Raw genomic sequence first — 24,860 nt, forward strand, 5'->3', positions numbered from 1 at the left:
AAAGCTACAACGGTGGCCCTCATTGCCATCACATCACAACATTTGGGGAGCTTGGCAACCGGCCCACATTTACGGCTATTTGTAGTGACCCAAAATCACATTTCTGTCAGAAACTGAGGTTTGCTTCTTCTTTGCAGCAAAAATGTGGCCCATAGCAAACAATGGGTTCACTTAACAACCTCAACACTCACTTAATGACCCCTACAAAAAATCTCCTAATATTGGATTGGTGATGTAATGACACACATTATGACAATCACAACTTTGGGCCATAATTGCCAGGGTCCATTACAGTCGTAAGTCAAGGACTACCTCTACATAGAGAGAGAGAGAAAATCAGGAGAAGAAGGCAAAACAGAGCAATGCAGCTCAGAGCAATATTGTACTGTAGGAAAGAGGGTAGTGGAATGAAAGAGAGAATATATACTTTACCATCCCCTGGAATTATGCGCAGAGTAACCATATTTCCTGCTTCTTTAATTAGGTTGACGATGTCCGAATGTGATTTGTTGGTGATGGAACATCCATTAACGGCCAATATCCGGTCCCCGACTTTCAGCTTCCCGCACCGGTCTGCTGGGCTCCCCTCAATAATCCGACCTATTTTGTGAGGCATGGCCACACATGCATTGCCTGCTTTTGAATTGATTTTTTTTGTTTTTGCGCGTGTGCATTTTTTTAAAACAAATTGTTTAAATACGTTGGGAACATGACGAGAGGGGGAAAGGAGAAAAAGGGTTGAAAAGGGAAAGAGAAGGTTAAGGGTTAATTAATTAATGCATCAAGCAAACGTTATTAAAGGAGAGCTTTTGCTGCCAGTGTTCAAAACATTGGCAATTGACTCTGTGAGTACAAATATTAAAATGTGCTAATCAGCGCTTCCTATGCTTCTCGTAGTGCTCTCTTCTGCACAAAAGGCTCTTCTTGTTACATCGCATGGTATGTTTGAATGGGTTGCCACTGTGCTCAGCAGCCTTCAGAATAAAATCTCAGAGGATTCTACTTGTAAATCTGAAATTGTTGAATGGCAACCCAAGCCTCTTTGATTTGCCTTGAACCCAACTTTGTCTCATTCTTTATCTTAGCCAATGATGCTTAAAATCTCTGCCAATGTTTTGTTCTTTCTCCGTTTTGAAAGACAATCATTATATTGCCTACCAAGGAATGAGTTTTCTCTTAATTCAAACTCAGAAGGATAGATTCTACAAAAAGATAAGGATAAAAGCAGTGGGGAGTCAGGAGTTTCTACTACAATGGAGAAGGAACTAATTGAGGCCAGGAACAAGTAGCCACTAAAGATGGACCAAGGGAGAATATAGAGCTTTCCAAAAATGCTTACTTTCAACACAATTTAATATAAACTATCAACAAAAAAAGTGGGAAATCTTAAATATACCCCAAATAACTCAAGAATTTAAATACAAGAATTTAAACTCTTATTTTCATAGCTAATAGTTTTAAATATGCATGTTAAGGATGGAAGATTAAATGATGACAGTAAGGGACAAGGAAAAATTTCCTTTTTACAGTACTGTTTACAGTACCTTTTTCCTAATCAACTCTATTAAATGTTTCTAGTAACACAATTTTCAGCCAGTGAAGGTAATGATGAGGAACAAAGGAAATTACTATTCATTTTATTTTATATTTATTTATATCATGCCTTTACTAATCTTAAATCAGTCTTTGGAGAGTAACAGGCTTGTTGGCCTTGATCTATACCTGTAACTTTCATTATTGGGTTTGATCCATCCTAAATTTGTGTATATTTTCCACAGTTCAGAAAGCTAGATTGAACTCTTTCCTACTGTATAATGTATAATGACTTGTATAATGATTTCCTGCCCTACTGCTGTTTTAAAATAACATTTAGAAGTTATGAAAATGTTCTATCTTTAATAAAAAGGAGTTACTTTATGCACCAGTTTAATGGATTACATAATCTAACTTGCAACAGTGATTAGGTTAGCTACACCAGGCTGTTCCTCAGATTAAGCTGTACCTATTTTTCAGTATGATCACTGAGTAACAGAATTACTTGTAATTATATCCATATATCTGTATCTTCATTTTTTGCTTATAGAATATAGAAAACCAGTGAATATTTTTTATTTATAAAATAAGGAACTTTTAATGGCTTTGCTTCATTCCAAATGATTGATTACTATGTATTTATATTTTTATATATTTTACGATCAATCTAAACCATTACTGCTACTGCTTACTCTACTCTTCTTTGGACATTTTATTTTCCTGGCGTTCTGACTTGATTTCTATCTCAATTTGCCAATTTTGTTTCCACAAAAATTCATCTCTGGAATTGCAATTTGAACTAATATCAAATATGATTGTACCCTTACCTAACTTGGCTTTGTCAATGTTTCCTGCCCACATCTGGGTATGTTTCTTTAGAACTTTGCACATAATTGTGTTTTGAAGCAGCTACTTCACTCACTTTGCATGGGGCCATGATGACTATGGAGGCCTCATTTGTGTGTGTGAATGGAGATTTTATCAAGCCATCCAAATATAATATGCTTGTACTGTATTTGTATTAGTAATTTTAGAAATATGTCTATGTTGTGATAACATGAAAAAAATCACAATGAAGGATGAGTTAAATGATCAGCCATATATTATCCAAAGTCCATTATAACTCGTAGAATGGATTATTTTCATAACAGATAGCAGTAGTCATGACTTATTCTTAAATATAACCACCATACAATAAAAATATTTCTTGGTTAATTTCTAAAAAAATTAGGAATGAACAAACCTAACCCACAAGTCTGTAGAAAAGACAGTTTTGGCCTAGTCCAACCCACTTTTGTTGACCACCTATATAAAACTATAAAGCCTCCTATAGCTACAGGGCAAGCACTGTATAGCCAAGGACAAGGATTTCATGCAGAATATGGGAGCAGAGGAGAAGGGAGGGATTAACTTGAAGTCAAGACATAAATTTGCTTTCACATGGCCTTGTATGTCTAGCTTTCAAGAAACTTTCAGAAATGAACATTAATCACTGGTGTTCCAACCAAACTGGAAAAGTAAACATTTAATTACCTTTATTTAACAGACCATCCTATCCCTTCAATAAATCTTGCAATAAAATTCTCTGGGCTTGGAACATACATTTTTACCATTTTAGGGTTGCCTCCTATACTTATGAGTTTGTACTAAATGGGTGGGATTTGAGTGGTTTCAGATGATATTTGCTGCCTTATTTTATTTGTCGTTATGGTTTTTAATAGGCATTCATTATGTTACTTTTAAGATCAAATAACTATCTCACATGATTCCAAGTGCTTTTTTAATTAAATGAATGCAAACAAGAACCATATGAATTCTTCAAGAGTGGAAAAGAAGTTTGAAAACTCTTCCATTTGCTAGCACCTGGTATGTATAGGGCTGACAGATGAAAATTGGAAGATGAATCTTTTTTTGTTGCTTAAGCAATAAATATATAAACAGGCCTCAGAGTCAAGAGGTGAACCCCATCTCTAATTACATTTAGATTGATTTGGATATCAGCAGTTTTAGCTAGGTGCAGGGTTAAATCCAGATTAAAAAGCTCTAGAGATAAGAAGCTTCCATCGTATTTTTATTTATTTATTTTTATTCCGTAGGAATGTCTTAAGACTATCTAAGCCACTCAGTTCCATCCCTGTGCTAAGAGAGAAATATAAATGGAATAGCGATTCACCATTGATTTAGGCTTTAGTTAATTTAAAATGTGTTACATGCAATGGTGGGGGAATTGAAAGAAGAGGCTGCAGGTGTTTGATCTGCAAGGATCACCTGCAAGGTCAAGCCTTACCTAGAAGGTAAATGGGAAAACACTCATAAGCAAAGAGAGGTTACCTGAGACAGATTCTCCTCATGAATGATGCTATGTTTAAAAAGTGAATCAAAAGGAATGCCATGCCAACTACATAAACCACATTGCTAGCACATGTTTCCTTTACAGTATCTTCTTAAAAATTCCTAATCTGTTTATCTCAAGAAAAGCCATATGCTACGGAGGGTTCTTACTTTAAGCATAGGATTACACCCCCTGTTGTCTTCCTCCCCCTCTTCCTGCTGCCATTATTTCTAGAATCCCAATTTCAAAATGTCTCTTTTAGAAAGAAAACAAAGTCAACACAAAACAAAAATTGTAATTCAGCTTTGAACAAGACCCGGGAGGCAAACATTTACCAAAGCCTGACTTTCCAATTAGTCACATTATTGAAATAGAAAGGGGCACATTTGTGAATTTTAATTACTGTTTTGTAATTTGTAATTACTATTATCATTGTACTCTAATGCAGGGGTGTCAAACTCGTGGCGTCAGGGCATCATCCTGTGACGTATCGTGACTTTCCCTCCCTTCACTAAACCGGCGTGGGTGTGGCCAGAGCCTGATGCATCTGGCCCATGGGCTGCAAGTTTGACAGCCCTGCTATAGTGTAACAATTTAGGTTCTGTTAACTTAGAGTTGCTGCCTTTTCCCTTGTTCTTATTTTGGTCATTGGTGAAGGCTTATTTCTTCAATAAACACTACAGATGCATTAAGGATAACCCTCCCAGCCAAAAGCATAACTGGAATGTCTCCAGGTCCTTTTGAAGTTAAAATATTGATAGGAGTCACATAAACCCCGTCCCAAAATCTAAATTTTAGAAGCATATTCTGCACTTACCGAAAGTTGTTCCAGCTTCCGGACGACTAACTGAAGACACAATGACAAATCCAAAACCTTCATTCTCTCCACGCCGTATTTCTACATCATAGGGCTGGACCACAGTGCTGACGACGCCACTGCCTCCTCCCCCACCACTACCAATTCCACTGGTGCTGCCACTGCCTGAACTGACAGTGTTGAGTGAGTTTTGACTCCCCTGCGGAGTGCGTTTCTCCTCGGTCAAAGAAGTTGGTTGGTTGCTGCTGTGATGAGAAGAAGCTGGAGAGGGAACCTCATTCTCTGCTTTGGGGACTGTGTGAAAAAGACGCAACCCCGGATTAACAGCTTTTTCAGCAATGTCAAGTTTTTAGGAGCATTAGACCAAAATATAAAGCTGATACATTAGGTCCCTGCTTTGTATCAATTGATTATAATGGTGAACAATTAAGGAAGATGTAAGACAAAATATCTTGAGGGACTCAAGAGGTGGGAGAAATCTGCTATTGGGACAACATTTAGGAAGAATCTTTTTCTACACGTTTCTATATTCCTAAGTTCATCTGAGGCTTTCATTTTATATATGTCTATTCAATAGTGGCACTCATCTGGGGGGACACTAATACTCGAGAACAATACCCATGATAAGTTTTTGCTCAAAGATATTCCAAGATTAAGAGTACCATTCAAATCAAAGATCAAAGATTTAGTATGTCAACTTATTTTTTCTATCATAGAATTTAGTGGTTTGACAAAAAGTTGTATTACTCTTTGGAATGTGTACAATAATTCATTCTTTTTCTTTTATACTGCATTTTACTAAGTGTGTCCCATTGTTTTTCCTAATTTGAGGAATAATTCTAAGTAAGGATCACTAAGAAGATACTCTTAATACAGGCTTCAGTTAAGGAAAGACATTCTCAGCCTTTCCACTGAGTATACTGAAGGCTGGAATTCTTGAATATCTGGAAGTCATCTACTTGCATAGATGACCTCCATAAAGTACCATCAAATCTTCATTAGATTAATTTAACCCCTGACACACACACACACACACACACACACACACACACTCTTTTATGCTAGAAATTGAGAATAAATAGTAGGGGTATGACTATCACATTAATATTAGTGTAATTTTAGAAGCATCTACTGTAAACAGATAGTTGAGCTAAATGAATCTGGTCAAATGTAACAAGGCAACTTTTATAGGAGAATATTCAGCATGAATCCTGATCACTTCTGTAATTTTGCTAGGTTACATTCAGTACCTTTACAGTAAATTTTCTTTCAACTATTGTATTTTTACACAATGATGTATGATGATGTTACCTAATTTAGATAATGAAACATCTGCAAGAAAACAACTGAGCTCAGAGAGCACCGAAGTCCCCTTATTGTATGTTTTCCTCCAAGTACAATACACTATTCTTCCAAGTATAGAATAGAAATAAAACAACCACACAGTCACATTGAAGCTTACCTGTGAATACCACTTTGCGTCTGATAGTTAAATTGACATGGCCTTGCTTTGCAGCTTGTTGCATAAGTTGGACTACAAGCTGGTGTGATTTTCCAACTACTGGTGTTCCATCCACGCAGATCAATTCATCTCCAGATCTCAGGCGACCATCAGCATCTGCAGCACCCAATGGCACAATATGACCAATGTAAATCTGTGAAAAGGAAGTAAATGTATATGAGAAGGGCTGTCACTTGCTCAAGAAACAAATCAGGATTACCTACACCCCAAACACCTTTGAAAAGACTGCTCCAAATCAGAACTCTTATCCTAATGGATTCACGCACCAAATATCCAAAAAGATTTGGATTACCTAGATCTAACCTAGACCTGTGAAACATATTCACAAAAAGGATAATGAAACACATTGTAGTAACCAGTTGATTCCACAGGGGGGAAAATACTACTTTCCTATTTCAAACAACCAGCAGGTTTGATTAATTATTTCTGGTACAGTTTCAATTAAAAAAAAAAAAAAACAATTTTCAATTGGTATTTTATATTACTGAAATGTCCTTCTTAAGGGAATTGAACTCAACACAGATACAAAATTTCACCACAAACTCATTTTTAGTTCTTGTAAATTTCTCTTAAATGAGACTGTATATGCAGATTAAAAGAAGTCTTACCTTTAACTGGATTCAAATCATCAACAGACTAAAATTGATAACATCTGTTCAATGTTTAGCTCAGTACAACTGCTTCAAGGCTAAGCCACTTGCTGGTGGAAACTGCCACCCATATTTGAGCTGGATTGAAGTAGGACCATAGCTATTCACATTGCTTTCAATTGGTTTGGTTTTTTGTTTTTTTTTGCTAGCACAATCAAGTGCCATATCCAAGAGACAGTCAAAGGCTGTGCTAGCAATATACATTAGATAAGCAGGGCCATATTTTGCTGAAGATGATCCTAGAAATTAAGAAGATATGAAAAATAAAAAAAGCTAATTTTGGATACTTACTGGTTCCCCAGGCTCATTTCCACCAAGAATTCTAAACCCAAAACCAGTTTCTTTCCTCCAGAGAAATATATCCTGTTCTTGATAATCTGGAACTGTAAGGAAGTAGAAGGAATTCATGATTTATAATTAGCTGAATGTGTTTTTTTTTTAATCAGAGTATATTGAACAAGGGATTACAAAACACAGATATACAATGGCATTGCCCTCTATTTAGGGCAAGACAGCAATTTGATTTGCAAGGAATGACATCCATTTTCTACAATGAAGGAGATGTAGTTTGCAAAATGCACCCTTTGTTATTTATACTATTTTAAAATTAAAATGGCACAGCTTCCAAGGCCTTCTGGAAGATCTTCTCATGGTCTAATTAAATTAAATATATTTGATGCCATTTGCTCTTGAGACGATGTAAATATGATACCCATCTTCAAAACCTTGCAAACCAAGCCAATGACTTTGATCCAGATTTAATCAGGATTAGAACTATTGTAAATTTGAGTTTTGGTTTAGATCCAAACTCGTCTTTTTTAATTTACTTACGTCTTATCTTTATAAACCTGTCACATGAAATACAAAGGTTAATATCAGAAAGTAACACATTTGTCTATTTTGGAATAAAGCACAAGTAGGACAAAGCAATCGAAGCCTTTTCTCTCTGGAACAGTTGTTTATATGGTTGCCAATCATTGCTTGAGAGTTTTCAAAAAGAGGAATAACATGCAGCATATATCATACTTCCAAGATACATGTGCCAGAACTTCAGGGTATGCTGGCCCATAGTCCAGTGCATCTGGTCTTCACCAGCCAAATGAATTGCAAAACCAATATAATCAACTTCTTCTCATACTTGGTAAAAGAGATTTTTGCGGAATCCATTTTTATGACATTATGTTTCTGGTTCAATGAAAAACTACCCACTCAAGATTTGAATATGTATGTATGTCCAATTGTAATCCATGCCATAATATGCATCTATGCACTGCATAGTAGTGCACTATGCACTGCATAGTAGGGCACTACATAGATGCACTATATGCATCCAAAACAAACTTCTTTTAAACCTAAAAGATGTTAATGTCAATCTCTGTCAATCTTTAAAACTGGATGGGATTTGAACAGAGATACAACTAGAAATATACCAAATATACAAACCACTAATTTATATGTGAAATACAATTGCATATACAAGAAAACACAATATCAACTTGGAAAATATGATATTATCATAGATGAACAATTTCAGCAAACTCTTGAATCCATGAATTTAGATTCCCTGTTTTTGCAATAATTCAAAACTATCTGCTATAGACGGCCTTTAATATGGTCAAGGTATTTTATTTTTTCAGTTCTCAGTAAACCTAAAGCATGGGTTTTATTTCAGATGCCAACTGACTGCCAATTAAGTATTTGCACTTTGCCGCATTATCAGAATTTGTTGATGCTAGCGTCAGTTATAAATCCCTGATCCTTTTTGGAAATAATGAGTAGATAGTTTTTTTGTCATTAGACAAATGAGATCCTGTTAGAGAGTATAACTCCATTAGAAGTATAGTACTGTTGATTTTCTTTTCAAAAGAGAGATAAGGAATGGAAAACAAATCAGGAGAAATAATTTTTGTAATAATTAACATTTGCAAGCCTTTTTTAAAAAAATTGCAAGCATAAATTCAGTTGACAGTACTATAAATGGCTGGAGCTACTGATATTGTAAAATATCTGTTACATTGACTAAGAATATATCTTTTCTACGGTATACATCCAGGTTTATATACGCAGGTTTATATACGCTCCCCCAGGTGAGAGCTCTATTTATCCACTGATCAGACCCAGGTTCAGCACTGAAAGAAGATTAAGTGCATAGCAAAAAGACTAATGTGCATCAGCCCTCTTGTTAATGGTTGCAGCTTCAATGTCATATTGCAAGCATAATCAATGCAAAACTCATTTTAGACCTGAACATTTCTAGGATGCCACAGCCCTAATAACACACTGCCTGCCTGTAGTGACTTTTCCCTTTCCGGCTGTTGTTCTGGTTTGGGAATTGTTTTCTTTCTTCAGCTTTTCCTTTTCTCATCAGCTAAATAAATGATTCTGTCACGATGCTTCACTGAAATTTGGCTACAAAAATGATTCAAAATGAAGGCAATGTTTTTTGTTCATTTTGATCTCTCTCCCTCCCTCCCTCCCTCCTTCCCTCTCCCTTCCTCTCGTTTCTTCCCCAGAAATGGCAAAGTGTGGCATGTGTATGCATTGCAGAGATTTGCAGCAACCTGAAACATTAGCAAGGCTCAGTAACATGATGCAACAGCAGTAGTAGTAAGTAACAAAATGAATGTATTGAGCAAATGGAGTATTAGGTATTCAGGGTGAAATTTGCTTTGTTTTGATAAACATAACATGCTGGATCATTCACAGTCTATGATCTGTGATGGCAGATGGCAACCCAGGACAGTAAATTAAGCATAAACCTTATTTTGTCATTTGTGCAAGAAAGGAAACTTCTTTTCCTGAATTCTCATCCTGTACTTTAAGATGTACTTTGTTTCTGACCATTACATTTCTGAAACTTTTCAGAGGATAATATTGTTGCACTAACAGGATCAGAATATATAAAATACAGTATTCCACAGGGAAATTGAATCTTTTAAGAGACTGTATAAGCATACTAATGTATCAGTCAAGTACCAACAATTACTTTTAAATGCATCAAAACATAAAGTTTCTTATGCAGTTAAGAAATGGTGTTTTAAAATTGAAATATTTGAGTGGAGGGAACTAATCCCACTATTTCTATGAATGGTGAGTTCCAAGATATTTTGAAATGTTTTCTCTGAAAGCTTCCTTTGGCTTTTAAAAATTCAGTGCCAGAGTCATCCAGATACAGAAATGATCCCAGAGCAAAAGAACAGGTCAAACCCAGTCCCCATCCTTTCATGGAAGTGTTGAAAGGAAGCCGATGACATCCAGTTTAAATAAAATGAATTCTGGATTCTGTTTGCTGTAGGTAACATTAAATCAAGCAGTTGACAGTTTGTTCTCCACGATGGAGAATGACTAAGAGTTTAAGTATTAAATTAGTGCACGAACTAAATAGTTGGAATATAAAAAATGCACATATGCTGTACATTGGTTTTTCTTCTTACATCTATTCTTTTCTGTCTACGTTTTCCATGTCCTATCATCTTAACCTACCAGTGTTTATGACAATAAAGTGGCTCTAAAGCCTGCGTGCATTAGTGCACTGAGCTACAGCTCCACAATTTTCTAAGTATAGTGACAGAATAGTGAGATGATAGGGTTGGTCAATACTTCGCTACCTGAAAGTTATTATCTTACTGCAGCTTAAATGCAAGTCAAATTGCATAAAAAAAATTGTGAACTTTGCCATTAACTCAAGCTGAAGGCCAAACTAATTGGTCTTGGCTGCTGTCTCTAGTTCACAAAAGCTAAAGATTTCTTCCAATTAGGTCTAGGTGAAATATGTTAAGAACTAGTTTGATATATGCAAAATAGCTTCTGCAAAACATTTCAGCAGCACTTTCTCACCTATTTTAACCTGTGAACTTTAGAATGCTTTCATCCCAAATTAAAGCTTTCTTTTCTTCTATTTTCTCAAACAAAAATACGTTCTACCTACGTTACTTGCAGTTCTTGCACAGTTTAGTTAGAAAAAAGTAATGAGAATAATGCTGCTTCCCCACCCACCCCTTACAGTGGAGTTATTTTTAAATAGTAAAAGTAGCACGATAGCAAATAAAGTAAAGTTGCTTTAGTCTATCTTTAGTCTATCAAGGAAACTTATTCCTGAAAATGTGACTTACCATAAGGAAGATGACATTTTCAAGGTTAAGAAGTTTGTTTGCTCTGGTATATTATTCCAGGCTTAGTCACTTATTCCATTTATATTAATGATTCATTCATTGATTCTAATGCACTCATAATTCCATGCAATTATCATTACCTCACTGATGCTATGAATTTTAATTCTGAGGATCTCTGGACAGAGCATTAATAGTGGTTTGGATTTGAAACAATCCAATCAAATATAAACTCTAGTACGTGTGACCGCTTACAATTCAGCAAATACTTCTCAAGAATCTCAATACATCCTTATTTTCATTACTGTTGACACAGTCTAACAGTGAATCTCCTTTGAAGGGAAAGGAGATAGTAATAAGATAATGGCAACATGAACTACAAACACACATGTGCACAACATAACCAAAAGTGAATCAAAACTCATCTTACAGCCTTTTGCATCAATTGATCCAAGTACATGGCTAACCTTAGCATCTGACTGAGTGGTGAGCTAAACAAAATTTTATTCTAAGTCCCTCTTGATATAGTTTCCATATCTTTGGGAGGCCATTTAATTGGTTATAGTGCTAGCTAAAGATGGCAATGGAGTTACATGGCTGGTAATCTGGAAGTTGTCATCAAACATGAAATCTCAACATTATCTGATATTTCCCCTGATGCAATGATAGAAACTGACCAAATGGCATTGGTTAGAAACAAGCCACATGGACAAAATAAATGTGAAGGGGATTCCAAATTTAAAATGTTATTGCCTGATTTTCCTCCCATTAATGTTTATTTTGAAAACAATGTTTGAAGACTGATGAGCACAGTTAAGTGCTGATCAGCATAATTATCATTTCAAATTAAAGGACATTTTAAAGGACTAGAAACCTTCTTGGAGGGAGGGAACCCTCTGCCAAGTATTCTACAATGATTTAAATCTGTTTCCCATGATGTAAGGATCAATTTTCACGCCAATGGCTTATCCATACTGACTCGTTATTGCAGTCTCTCAATGATTTCATGCAAAAGTTATAAAAAGAGTTGTTAACATGGGATGAATGGAAGGAATGATAACAGGTGGCTACAGGTAAATCTTTTTTTTTTTTAAATAGAGCAATGCTAATACTTCAGCTAGAATATTTTGTTTTTATTATGTTGGTTGACAGTGACACATTAAGGAAAGCATTAGTGACTCTTCGTACATTTCATGCTTCATGCCAAAATCTCCAACCAACCCAGCCACATGAACTCCCCCAAATCACAAACACTACTACATGATGGACAGCAAGACAAGATATAAAATTCTCAACTCATTCTTACATTCTCCAAAACTCGTTGAATTGATTTCTCTTTCTCTTTCACCCTTGCTCAGTCCAGTCGTAGGCGAAGGTGACATAGCTGTGAATATTAATTTTAACATTTTGCAAAGCTTAATGAAATCTGTTTTTTTGTTGTTGTTGGTTCAGTTCAATTTCGCATCTGTTTTCATATCTAACATGACACCCCCAAAATTACAGCTCCCAAGGATTACAACAGACCCACCAATTTTAATAGATTTATCTAGAGCTAGAAAATTTGAACTTGGAATAATTGTACCAAAATATAAGATACAAACATGTTCTAACTAGGTTTTAGAAAAAAAGCAGCAAGAAGCATTTCTTGCTTTTGATAACATGAATTCCAGAATGAATACAGGGTTAGAAAACAAAATGTACAGGAAATTACATTTAATGATCTTCAATCAAATATTGATTTATTTTACCCTTTTAAAATGAGAGGTACCCAGAAGCAGGAGGAAGTTGAATAAAACCTTGCTTTGAGTTGTTTTAGAACTTCTGCTGCAATAAAACATTTTTGTGACTTTTTTTTATTATGAATACTCATTACTTGTACATGAACTAATTCTACCAGCATAGATTTTGATTATTAATATCAAACATGTAGGCCCAGCTGATACAGACACAGATTTCCCAAATTATAAACAAAACTGTGGTGACATCAATTATATAAACTCCTATGAGAAATTTCAATTAATCTGAAAACCAGTGACCAGTTCAAGGATCTATGATCATACTATTGAGCAGTAGCCTAATAACAGTCAGATTCAAGTCCTTTTATACTCAATGTGTAATCCTCAGTGGAACTACATCTACATAGAGGGAAGTATACAGTGGGGTACCCCAAGGTTCTGTCTTATGCCCAGTACTCTTCATTATCTTCATCAATGATTTAGAAGAAGAACATCTAATTTGTGGATGACACCAAGCCAGCATGAATAGCCAACACGCCAGAAGGTGGACTTAAGATACAGAAGGATCTTGAGAGACTTGAACATTGGGCACTATCTAACAAAATGAAATTCATGCTGAAAAAAAGTAAGGTTCTACATTTAGGCAATAAAAACCAAATGCACAGGTATAGTATGGGTAGTATCTGGATCAATAGTAGCAAATGTGACAGGAATTTTGGTGGACAATCAAATATGAGCCAGCATTGTGCTGCAGCTGCCAAAAAAAACAACACGGTTCTAGGCTGCATTAACAGAGGGATAGAATCAAGATTACATGAAGTATTAATACCACTTTATAATGTCTTAGTAAGACCACACTTGGAATACTGTTGGGCACTGCAATATACTATTCTATCCAAAGTTTTGAATAAAAAAGTCTGGATTCAAAATGAATGTGCAAAGGAATTCTTTCTGTAGTTTTATCTCTATGTCTGTAGCAGGCCTGGTCAGGATCCTCCACCAAGTAAAGACCACTGCCCATGCCTTAAAGCCTACCAAGCTATGCAGTCCAAATTAAACTCAAACTTTGCCTTTGACCTTTCTAGTTACTTTGCCACACGAAGGGCCGTACTGCTTAGAAGCTGGGCACTTTTACAAATAGCAATAGCACTTAAGATTTATATACCGCTTTATAGTGCTTTACAGCCCTCTCTAAGCGGTTTTACAGAGTCAGCATATTGCCCCCAACAATCTGGGTTCTTATTTTACCCACCTTGGAAGGATGGAAGGCTGAGTCAACCTTGAGCTTGGTGGGATTCAAACTGCCAAATTGCAGGCAGACAATAGTCAGCAGAAGTGGCCTGCAGTACAGCACTCTAATCACTGTGCCACCGAGGCTCATATAAATAGGGTCAATAGGATTTTCATATAGGATACAGGCAATCTTTGACTTGAAACCATCCATTTAGCAACCATTCAAAGTTGCAACAGGACAGAAAAAAGTGATCTTTGTCCAGTTAACAGATTAACAGATAATCAGAGTTGGAAGAGACTTTGTAGGTCATCTAATCGAACCCCCACGCCCAAGTGGGAGACCCTACACCATTTCTGACAAATGGCAGTCCAATCTCTTCTTCAAAGTCTCAAGTGATGACGCTCCCACAACTTCCGAGGGCAAGCTGTTCCATTGGTTGATTGTTCTCACTGTCAGAAAGTTTCTCCTTATTTCCAGGTTAAATCTCTCCTTGTTCAGTTTCCATCCATTGTTCCTTGTCTGGCCTACAGATGCTTTTAGAAAATAGCTTGACCCCTTTCTCCCTGTGGCAGCCCCTCAAATATTGGAAGACTGCTATCATGTCTCCCCTGGTCCTTCTATTTACTAGACTAGCCAAGCCCAGTTCCTCAACCGTTCATTGTATGTTTTAGCCTCTAGTCCCCTAATCATCCTGGTTGCTTTTCTCTGTACTTTTTCTAGAGTCTCAACATCTTTTTTATAATGTGGTGAACAAAACTGGATGCAGTACTCTAGGTGTGGTCTTACTAAGGTTTTATAGAGTGGTATTTGTACTTCCCTTGATCTTGATTGTATCCCTCTGTTAATACAACTTAGAATTGCATTAGCTTTTTTGGCCGCTGCTACACACTGCTGGCTCATATTTAGCTGGTTGTCCACTAAGACTCCAAGATCCCTCTCAGTTACTGCTATTGAGCCTGGTTTCACCCAGTCTATATGTGTACTTTTGGTTTTTCTTGCCTAAGTGTAGGACTTTTCTCTACATTGAATTTCATTTTGTTAGATACGGGCCAGTGTTCTAGTCTGTCAAGATCCATCTGGATCTTGAGCCTATCTTCTTGGGTGTTAGCTATTCCTGCCAGCTTAGTATCATCTGCAAATTTGGTAAGTTCCCCTTCTATTCCCTCATCTAAGTCGTTAATAAAGATATTGAAGAGTACTGGGCCTAAGATGGAACCTTGTGGCACCCCACTGCTTACTTCCCTCCATGTAGACTTAGACCCATTAAGGACTACTCGTTGAGTACCGTTTGCCAGCCAGTTGCAAGTCCATCTAGTGGTGGTGCTATCTATTCCACTTTTTTCTAGCTTACTAAGAAGTAGGTTGTGGTCTACTTTGTCGAATGCCTTGCTGAAATCTAACTATATTATGTCCACAGTATTTTGCTGGTCTACTAATTTAGTCACTGTGTTGAAGAATGAAATGAGATTGGTTTGGCATGATCTGTTTTTAACAAACCCGTCTTCACACTTATCAAGTGTGCAAGGAGTCACAGCATCCCTACACACAGTCATGTGATCAAAATCAGGTGCTTGGCAACCAGCATGTATTTACAATGGTGGCGGTGTCTCAAGAGTCATGTGATCACCGTTTGTGACCTTCCCAGACTGCTTTGCTTAATAACCAACATGATTCAGTTGACAAGTAGGGTGATTTGCTCATCAACCATGTCCCCCCGCCAAAAGGTCACAAAATTGGGAATCATTGGTTATTAGGCAAACTCACTTAAGCTCAGCAATGGAAATTCTGGTCTCAATTACAGTTTTAAATCGAGGACTAGCTATATGTTTAAATGTGGTTGCTTGTTTCCTAGTCACGCAAGGTTAAGCACTTCAAACCTTCCCCCAACACACACTTTGTTTTAAAGCTGCTTCATCAAAAATGTCCAATTTCCCTTGCTCTCACATTTTTCAAACTTATCTAATTATGGATTAAGGAACTGCTTCATGTGCTTTTCTGTTTATCTGATTTACAAGCCCCACATCTAGCGTTTGACTGCAAATAAAATCCAAATATTAAAAAAAAGAATGCAATAGTTGTTAAAGCTCTAAAAAAAGGTTTATACCTTCTTCTGCATTGTTTTAATTAATGCTTGTTTAAGCCTTTCAAAGGGGTTCATTAACACATCTGCAATTCAGTTTAATTCATTTTGTCACTGCTGCTTTGATAGATGGCCCCTACATAGGATATGGCAGCTTTGTAAAGCATGCAGGCAGCACAATAACAGATTGCAGCAATCCTCAAGGAAATTTTAGACTAAGACACCAAAACAAAGAGGAGAGGGGGAAAAAAGCAACTTCTGCTAAATCTATGTTTTTAAGAAATAGGTTGTCTATTTGGATTCAGGGCACAGCATTGGCCGCATTGGATTCAGGGTACCATGAATAGGTAAAGGATGGTTCTTGAAAATAATGCTAATCTAAATATTAGTTCATCACTTTTATTTTATTTATTTATTTTATTTGGTTTGTCAATTGCTTACAAAATAATAGGTATAAGTAAAAACATAGTTATGAATACATGGATACATATAAGAAAAATAAAAGAAACAATAGGACAGGGACTGTAGGCACTTTGGTGCGCTCGTGCACGCCCCCTACAGACCTCTTAGGAAAGGGGTGAAGTCAATAGTAGAAAGTCTAAGGTTAAAGTTTTTGGGGTTTGGGGAAGAAACCACAGAGTCAGGTAGAGTATTCCAGACATTGATCACTCTTACTGAAGTCGTATTTCCTGCAATCAAGTTTGGTGCGATTAACCTTGAGTTTGTATCTATTGTTTGCTCTTGTATTGTTACGGTTGAAGCTGAAGTATTCATTGACAGGTAGGACATTGCAATGTATGATTTTATATACTATACTTAGATCGGACCGAAGGCAGAGTAGTTCTAGGTTTTCTAGGTCTGCAACAAGTAGAGGAGTGGAGAACTTTTCTTGTGAAATATTTCTGGACTTTCTCAACTGTGTTAATATCACATACGTAATGTGGGTTCCAGACTGATGAGCTGTATTTGAGTATTGGTCTAGCAAATGTTTTGTATGCTGCAGTTAGTAGTGTGATATTACCAGAGAAGAAGCTACATAAGATTAGGTTAACAACTCTTAATGCCTTTTTGGCTATGTAGTTACTAGTGGGCTCTAGCACTTAGATCATTAGAGATGAGTACTCCAAGGTCCTTGACAGAGTTTGGATCATCAACAAGGTCTTGACTATTCAGCCTGTATTTTATTTTCTGATTTTTTTTGCCAATATGTAAGACAGAGCATTTGTTTGTTGAGATTTGAAGTTGCCATTTGTTTGACCATTCTGATACATAGTCGAGGTCTTTTTCAAGGGTAGCAGTATTGTCTGTGGTGTTGAATAGCTTTACATCATCAGCGAAGAGGACACAGTTATTATTAATGGAAAGCATTGGCAATTGCTTGTTTATGTACAAAAGGACAACTGAATTCATATGCATCTAACAGTAAGAAAGCAAATAATATATTAATTGTGGGCCACTCCTCAGATGTCATGAAGTAAGTAACTAGTTTTTTAAAAGAGAAAAGTAGCTGGTTTGTCTGCTAAGGTTGAGCTCCATTATAGTTTTGGAACTGTCTAATAACATGATGTTGATAATAATAACTATATATTTGAAATTGACCCAAGATTACTCACCATATAACAATGATTTAGACATGAATAATATAAAACTCATCTTAGTGGTCCTATAAAGACCATTTGTATTCGCATACATATGTTAATAAACATTCTAAAACATGCCATTTCCTGGAACAATATTACACAGATTTGTACTATAAAATTTTTATTTTTAGTTCTATTTGGAAATAATGGGGGTGTTTGCATTTGATGAATTTACACACTCTACAGTTCACAAGTGGAATGATTCTGCACTGCTATTGACATCTGCAGGTTGGCTATTCAGTGTCCTGAGTCATCCTAAATTACATTCAATTGTACTTTTTGGTCATTACTTTTGCATGCTTCTGACTGGCACAGAAACCATTCTTTAGTCTTATGGAAAGCATACTGAAACATATCCTGCAGTCTTGACTGACTGACTGATTGATTAATTGATGGACTGTAAACACAGTTAATGTTGTAAATGAGGTATCTATGGATTTATATGATACTGTAGTTGTTTTGAATGTATCTGGATATACTTTTCAAACCACTGGTGCTTCCTGTTACTCAGAAAAATAGTATCACCACCATCTTCTAATATTATCACATGGTTGGTGGATCTGTCACATACATCTTGGATCTAAGATAGGATCCAAGCAAAATAGGTTCAAATTTCAAGGCAAGGAAACACCCTAAAGAACATCTGGAATGTACATGCTATTTCAGAATGGATCAATGATGAACACTACTTAATTAAGAATTTCTAAGTAGAGATCAAAATTGCATCAACTGCAGATTCTTTAAATTAGCAGGAGACTGGACTACATTCTTTGAGGTCCATTTATATTTCATGATCCTATGACCTGAATCTTCTGCTAATTCTTATTTCTGTCACTTTATGTATTGTTTTAATCTGTATGTTCGTTAATTTTACATTTGAGCACTTTCTCTAAAAAATATAGCCAAAATATTTTGATTAAATGCTTTAAACAGGGCTGCCAAACTCATGGCCCGTGGGCCGGATGTGTTACGTGTTGGCCCCACCCCTGCCTGGTTTAGTGAAGGGGAAAAAAGTCCTGATACATCCCATGACACTGCCGTGATGCTGCGAGTTTGACACCCCTGCTTTAAAATAAGCCACTTTTAAATATAGGTAGAATAAGGGATGACTGAATTTCACTGAGGAAAAAAGGAAGGCATTGCGTTGCTAATAGCAGACATTTTTTGGTTGAAGGAATGGACATCAGCAAGAAAGTAAGTACTGTTTTGATTTGTTTTGCATTATTATTACTTATTAATATATTAGTGTTGGTGGGAGTGGTCTTGATGGTTCCTTTGATTGAACTGTTGTTTACTGTTAGCTTGTTTGGCAGCTCCTTGTTTGGAGTATTGTTTGCTTCTTGATTGTTAGGTCTAATGGTATTAATCTATGCTCATCTGGGTGCTGATTGCTTGTGAGTTTTGGTCTTTTTGTTTCCTTTTAGTATTTTTCAATGTCTCTTGAACGGCATGTAGATGTTGTTTATGTCAATATGCCAGTTGATGGCCAATCTATCTGAGTGCCAGGTTTCCAAGAATTCTCTATGGTTTTAGACTTGGCTTGGTCTAAAATGCTCACAGTTCCCTAGTTAAAATTATGTCTAAGTCGGTCTATATGTTGTGAAGTTAAGGAATTTTCATCATGTCTTCTGACTGCTAGTTGGTGTTCATGGATGTGCTCTGCCAGTCTTCCGCAGAGACATGGGAGGTTTCATGGAGTTTCACGTGAAGAAAGACTGAAAGTTTGAGCAGCATCAGCCATTGAAGACATTGGACAATTTTTTTTTGGACTGCAAACTGTACTCTGCAGAAAGGGCTGGTTGCTTTGAGTCTTAGGAGCCATGGTGACAGAGTGGTTAAAATGCAGTATTGCAGGCTAACTCTGCCTACTGCCAGAAGTTAAATCCTGATTAGCTCAAGCCTTTCTTAACTCAGCCTTGCATCCTTCCGAGGCCAGTAAAATGAGGACCCAGATTGTTGGGGCAATATGCTGATTCTGTAAACTGCTTACAGACTGCTATAAAGCACTATGAAACAGTACATAAGTCCAAATGCTATTGCTGTTTGAAAACTAAAAAATGCTGGGGCAACCAGAAGAAACTATCTTACTTCATGCAGGGAATGAACCTGCATACCACTAGTAAGATGTATGCTTTATTTCAAAGGCCATTTCAAAGAAGACAGAATTTAGATCAGTTTGGGTTAATTGTAGGGATGCCAACTTACTATGAACATGTCATATTGTTTTCTTTGTATCTACTTGTATATTTGTATTAGTTTTATTGATTTAGTCATTTGATATGGTCAAATGAGTAAATCAATAAAGATTCTATTCTATTCTGTTCTGTTCCCTTTAAGACAAATAAGGATTTGCACAGATTTGCTGAAATATCTCTGTGATTAAATCCTCCATAGCCAGCAACCTGAACATCAGAAGCAGCCTGGCTTTGTGAAATGCAGGAGCATTTTAGCAGTCTGCACACACAGTGCTCTGAAGAAAAAGGCTATTTTTATTCTGAAAGATTAAGATACTATTGGTATCTCTGTCTCAAGTAAGGAGAAGCCAAGGAGTAAAAATAATGCCAGGGAACACTGCAAATTCAGGTTGAATCTGCTGAGAGGGCAGATTCATTTACCTGTATAGAGCAAATTATATTTTAAGAAGATTCACTTCTCATTGCAGATGGGACAGATTTGAAATATCCAGGTAGGTTTTCCGGATGGCTTTATCTGGCTTATTCAAAGGCTATGCCAGTGATGGCTAACCTATGACACGCGTGTCACTCGTGACACGCCGAGGCACTTTGACTGACACGCCTGTTGGTGTGGGGAAAACCTGCACATTTAGAGGCTGCCTGTGCTCTGCTTCAATCCCTGCTCCCTGCTTGTTGCGTGGAGGCGTGGTGTCACCTCTGCCGCAAGATCTTTGCAGCAGAGAACCAGCTTTAACCGCCATAAACTGAGGTTTGTCAGTTTCATTACCTCAGGAACGCTACAGGAGGAAAGGAGATCCATGAGGTTCACAGCCCTGTAAGGTGGCCTTCCGATTCCCACATCCTGCACCTGCAGCCCTGAGACCAGGGAGACGAGTTTCACAGCCCTGTGTGATCACCCCAGCCCAGTCCGTCATAAACCAAATTATTGATATTTCTTGAAGTGACACACGACCCAAGGAAGGCTACACTTTTTCCCAATTTTCGACACACCAAGCTGAAAAGGTTAGCCATCACTGGGCTATGCCCACTGTTCTAACTTGCCCTGTATACATTTCTAATCCAAAACATTCTTCAGTAGTCTTAAGCAACGTTGGGGCGCAAGGGAATCATCTAGTTTTTTTTCCGGCTTAGAATTATTTTCTGAGGTCAGGCAATAGACACACACACAAACATAATCACAAACAGAGAACTGGTTAAAGGAAAGCCTAGGGAACCAAACAGGTTTCTACACAATAAAAATTGTTCTGTGTCTAAAGTATGGGAAAATTTGGATGGCAATCCACATAAGAGGTGGAACATCAGCTCATTGACAAAACGCACATCAGCCCTCAGACTGCTTGCCCAAGGAGGGCTGCGAAAGATTGAGTTTCAGAAGCAGTCTACTCTCATTTGCATTTCTGGGATGGATCAAACAGAGCAATTGGTAGTCAGCCGCCCATCAGATCTTGCATGAACCGAAGTCCCCAAAACAGCTTTTATTGTTTGATGGTATTGTTATGGGATATAAGCTGTTCTGAGTAATTGCAATTGACTGTAATTAAGATGTTCCCGATGTTCAGACTGGGCATTTTTATCTACCTATCAAGTCCTTCCCAAGAACCTGGGATAGGCAGATGTGGATGTTTGATAATGTTACAGATATCATCACATGATGTAAACTGTTCCAAGTCAACTTGTCTTTTGCAATTGACTGATGGTGAATTTGACAATACTGATGGTGCTCCAGTTGGTTTGAGATTGTATCAATGGGCTTATTACTAAACTTATTACATATTATTACTATGATGATGATGATGTGAAAATTCCACCATTGGAAAACTTGAAGGACTAGATTAAAGACAGATCACCATGGAGAAAATCTATGTGGTCACTAAGAGTCAACATCAACCTGATAACACATAATCGATCAATCAGGATTAAAATATCTGGTTATTCTCTCTCTTCTACTGTATTTCCCCTATAATCTTACTAATATTCAGTAATATTCTTTGTTATGTTGGCTTTTATTGTCAATGTTTCTTCATGCATTATTATTGGTTAAAATCCAAAATATTTTAAAGTAAAGGATAATTCTGTTCATAGATTTAAATAATAATGATCAGTTGAGAATAGTCTCTTTAAATGGTAAACAACAGCAAAATTGAAATAACGGCAAAATTAATATTTCAAGGAATTTGAACTTTTCAAAGTTCAAATTTTAAAACTAGAATGTTCTAAGCTAATTCTGATTACCTCGTTTCTAAAAAAAAGTGCTAATGTTTTTAAAAATGTTATTACATTTTAAAAAGCAAATATAATGTTAAAATATGCATTAGATAAAACCCTATGCAAGTGTCAATGGTCATACAGTTTACACTACAGCATTTCTACGGGCTGCTTTTGTTCAACCCAGGTGGAACAATATTACTATGAGAAATCCCCTTTAATCCATCTACCAGCCTTTGAGGCACTGATGTGCAACAAAACACTCTTGCAGTTTTTAAAAATCTCAGTAGGCATTAATATCCTAAAAGATAAGTTGATTTTGAAAATTCTTTCAAAACCCCTTTCTTTCTGAAGAAACATGGAGTCTGGAGAAATCAAACCTGGAGAAAAGGCCACACTTAATCAACTAGGAACTGAATAAACCTATGTATGAATATGTTGTATAGAGTATATTTATAGATTACATTATATGTCCTCAGAAGCTGCATCCATCCTGACTTTATACATTACATTTCAAGGAGAAACATCCTTTACTTTTTTCTTCTTTTTAAACGGGGAACTGTCAGCATCCAGGGGAGTCTTTGAGTAATGAAAACTTGTAGAGCAGGTAACAACAACATAACAGCACATTCACTGTGACCTCTAGCAATGAAGAAACCCCCTTACCCAAAATTATGGACTCCAAAACTCCTAACATGCATGTTGCCTAAATATGTAGTGTTGCCTAAATATGTAGATGGAGAAGTTGAGAAAAACTCAGACACACATATATACATATATTAATATATATGTATGCATGTGTTTATATAGATAGACAGACAGACAGAGAGGCAGGCAGGCAGGCAGGCAGACAGACAGATAGATACAGATAGATAGATAAATAGATAGATAGATAGACAGAGAGAGATACACGCGCGCACACACACACACGGATGCAGGGAGAACAGATTGCAGCTGAATCTGTTGCTCTTATTCTAATTAGTAATTAGCTATTTCTAATAAACTGTTTAGCTGGCAGTATTATAGCTATGGGGGAGGGGGTCTTAGACAAATATGATCTAGTGGTTACGGCACCAGGCTAGAGCCAGGCGATGGTGAGTTCTAGTCCCATTTTACTCATCTTTGGTTGTTGGGAAAAAATGGAGGAGGAAGGAGTTCTAGATATATTTGCAGACTTGAGTTATTTATAAAAATAAATAAATAAAAGAAGGATAAAAATAAATAAATAATAAATATTACTGCGGGGATGATTGAGGGAGGGAACAGGAGACAAAAACTCCATATAACGGAAGTTGCATGATGACAATGCAAAAACTAACCAAATCTTTTTAGGCTAAGCTACATGCTTACATTAAATGTGCAACTAATAAGCTCCCAAATATTAGGGGCTAGTTTCCCCTTGTAATTTGCATTAGAATTGTACTGGATTTAGAATATCAGAGTTGAGAATTTTCTTAATATCACATATTAAGGATTATATTGCCAGTTTTTCAGTCAACTGCTACCTCCCTTGAGTCATTGTCACTTAACAATTGTGCAGCCAACCCTGCTACCAGCTTTCTAAGCTAAAAAAAAACACCAAGACACCCAAGTGAAGGAGGAAAAGAAGAAAACCATTTCTTCAAATCTAGAAGGCAATGGTAAATCATAAACTCGCACTTTACACAAACTTCATAGGGCAGATTTTCCTTTGCTTATGTGACTGTTTGGCAACTGGGATTCTTGCCATTGTTTTGTAACAGCGTTTCTTAACTCTAGCCACTTGAAGATGTGTGAGCTACAATTCTCAGAGTACCCCAATCATAATGGGCAATTGCTAGTGGGAAAATTATGGGAATTGTAGTCCACACATGTTTAAGTGGTCAAGGTTGAGAAATACTGTTTTATAGGATGAGAAGGGACAAGGCCTGGTCCTGCATCTGCTCTTTTTCTGGTGTAGTGTTAGATAGATCAGGTGGCCTCCCTTGGCTCTGAGGTTCTTCCTAGAAGGTAGGATTTAACCTTGGTCTTCTGATTATCAGAAACCAATGCTTAACTGTTTCTTACTCTAAAACAGTTGAACATTTTGAGGGGGAGAGGAGAGTCTACTAATATTTTGGGTAGACAAAGGAAGGATGAACCTTGGGTATAGACTGGCTCTATAGTCCAGAGCAATCTATAAGTTAATAAGTTGACCATATTTTTATCCCAGATTTCCAGAACTGAAACACAAAAATAAATTTGTTAATATTTTATGGAAGATGTACTTTTAAGCTCAGAATAGTATTTGCCCTTTTTGGAAGAACTTTGGGTCTAATTCTTAGCCTGCAGATATCCACCCACCTGTAAAAGGCTAGTGTACAAGTTTGTTATGCTATTTAGAATTGAATGTATGGAGAAATGTCCTTTGTCGTTCTCTTAGAACAAATATGAGTAATACGATAGGAACAACCAAGCAATAAAAAGACTTTGGCATTGTTTTACCCTCAAAGTCCCTACCAACGTATTCCTACCCTTCATGCAATACATTTCACGCTGATTTTACTTTAAGTCCATTCAGTTAACTATAGCCAGTGCAAAATTCCCAACTCCACATGACAAATGGCACTTTTTCATGTATGTAGTTTCAAAGCTGCTTTATCCCTAAGTCACTCTTAAATGATAATTCATGCTGTAAAAGATGCTATTTTTTAAAAAAACAAATCCATTATTTAAAATCAAAAGTATATTCAATGACATCTATTTTTAATTTTACTTATTATTTATTTACTTTATTTGTATCACACTCTGTCCCAAGAGTATATTGGCTATCAATCTCATCATAAAAT

The 24,860-nt window shown here is 36.6% G+C and overlaps 1 protein-coding gene across 24 annotated transcripts in view; it reads right to left on the reverse strand.

Annotated features, from left to right (window-relative positions):
• Positions 1-24,860, reverse strand: part of MAGI1 (membrane associated guanylate kinase, WW and PDZ domain containing 1) — a 524,636-nt gene that overhangs the window by 25,199 nt on the left and 474,577 nt on the right. For 7 of the 24 annotated variants that reach the window (XR_015747473.1, XM_087954577.1, XM_087954564.1 and 4 more), the window contains 5 exons: positions 12,270-12,347; positions 7,146-7,237; positions 6,145-6,337; positions 4,683-4,976; positions 433-636 (listed from right to left, as the gene is read on the reverse strand). Coding sequence is in view for 23 of the 24 variants with exons in the window: in XM_087954577.1 (XP_087810703.1) it covers positions 433-636; positions 4,683-4,976; positions 6,145-6,337; positions 7,146-7,237; positions 12,270-12,347 (861 nt within the window). In the remaining variant the exon portion in view is untranslated. The remainder of the gene's footprint in view (positions 1-432; positions 637-4,682; positions 4,977-6,144; positions 6,338-7,145; positions 7,238-12,269; positions 12,348-24,860) is intronic. The other 17 variants (XM_087954560.1, XM_087954575.1, XM_087954561.1 and 14 more) reach the window with 5 other exon arrangements.

The sequence above is a fragment of the Notechis scutatus genome, chromosome 2 (genome assembly GCF_049901735.1).
Source record: "Notechis scutatus isolate UNSWTSFEM ecotype Mainland chromosome 2, rNotScu1.2, whole genome shotgun sequence".
Lineage (NCBI taxonomy): Eukaryota > Metazoa > Chordata > Lepidosauria > Squamata > Elapidae > Notechis > Notechis scutatus.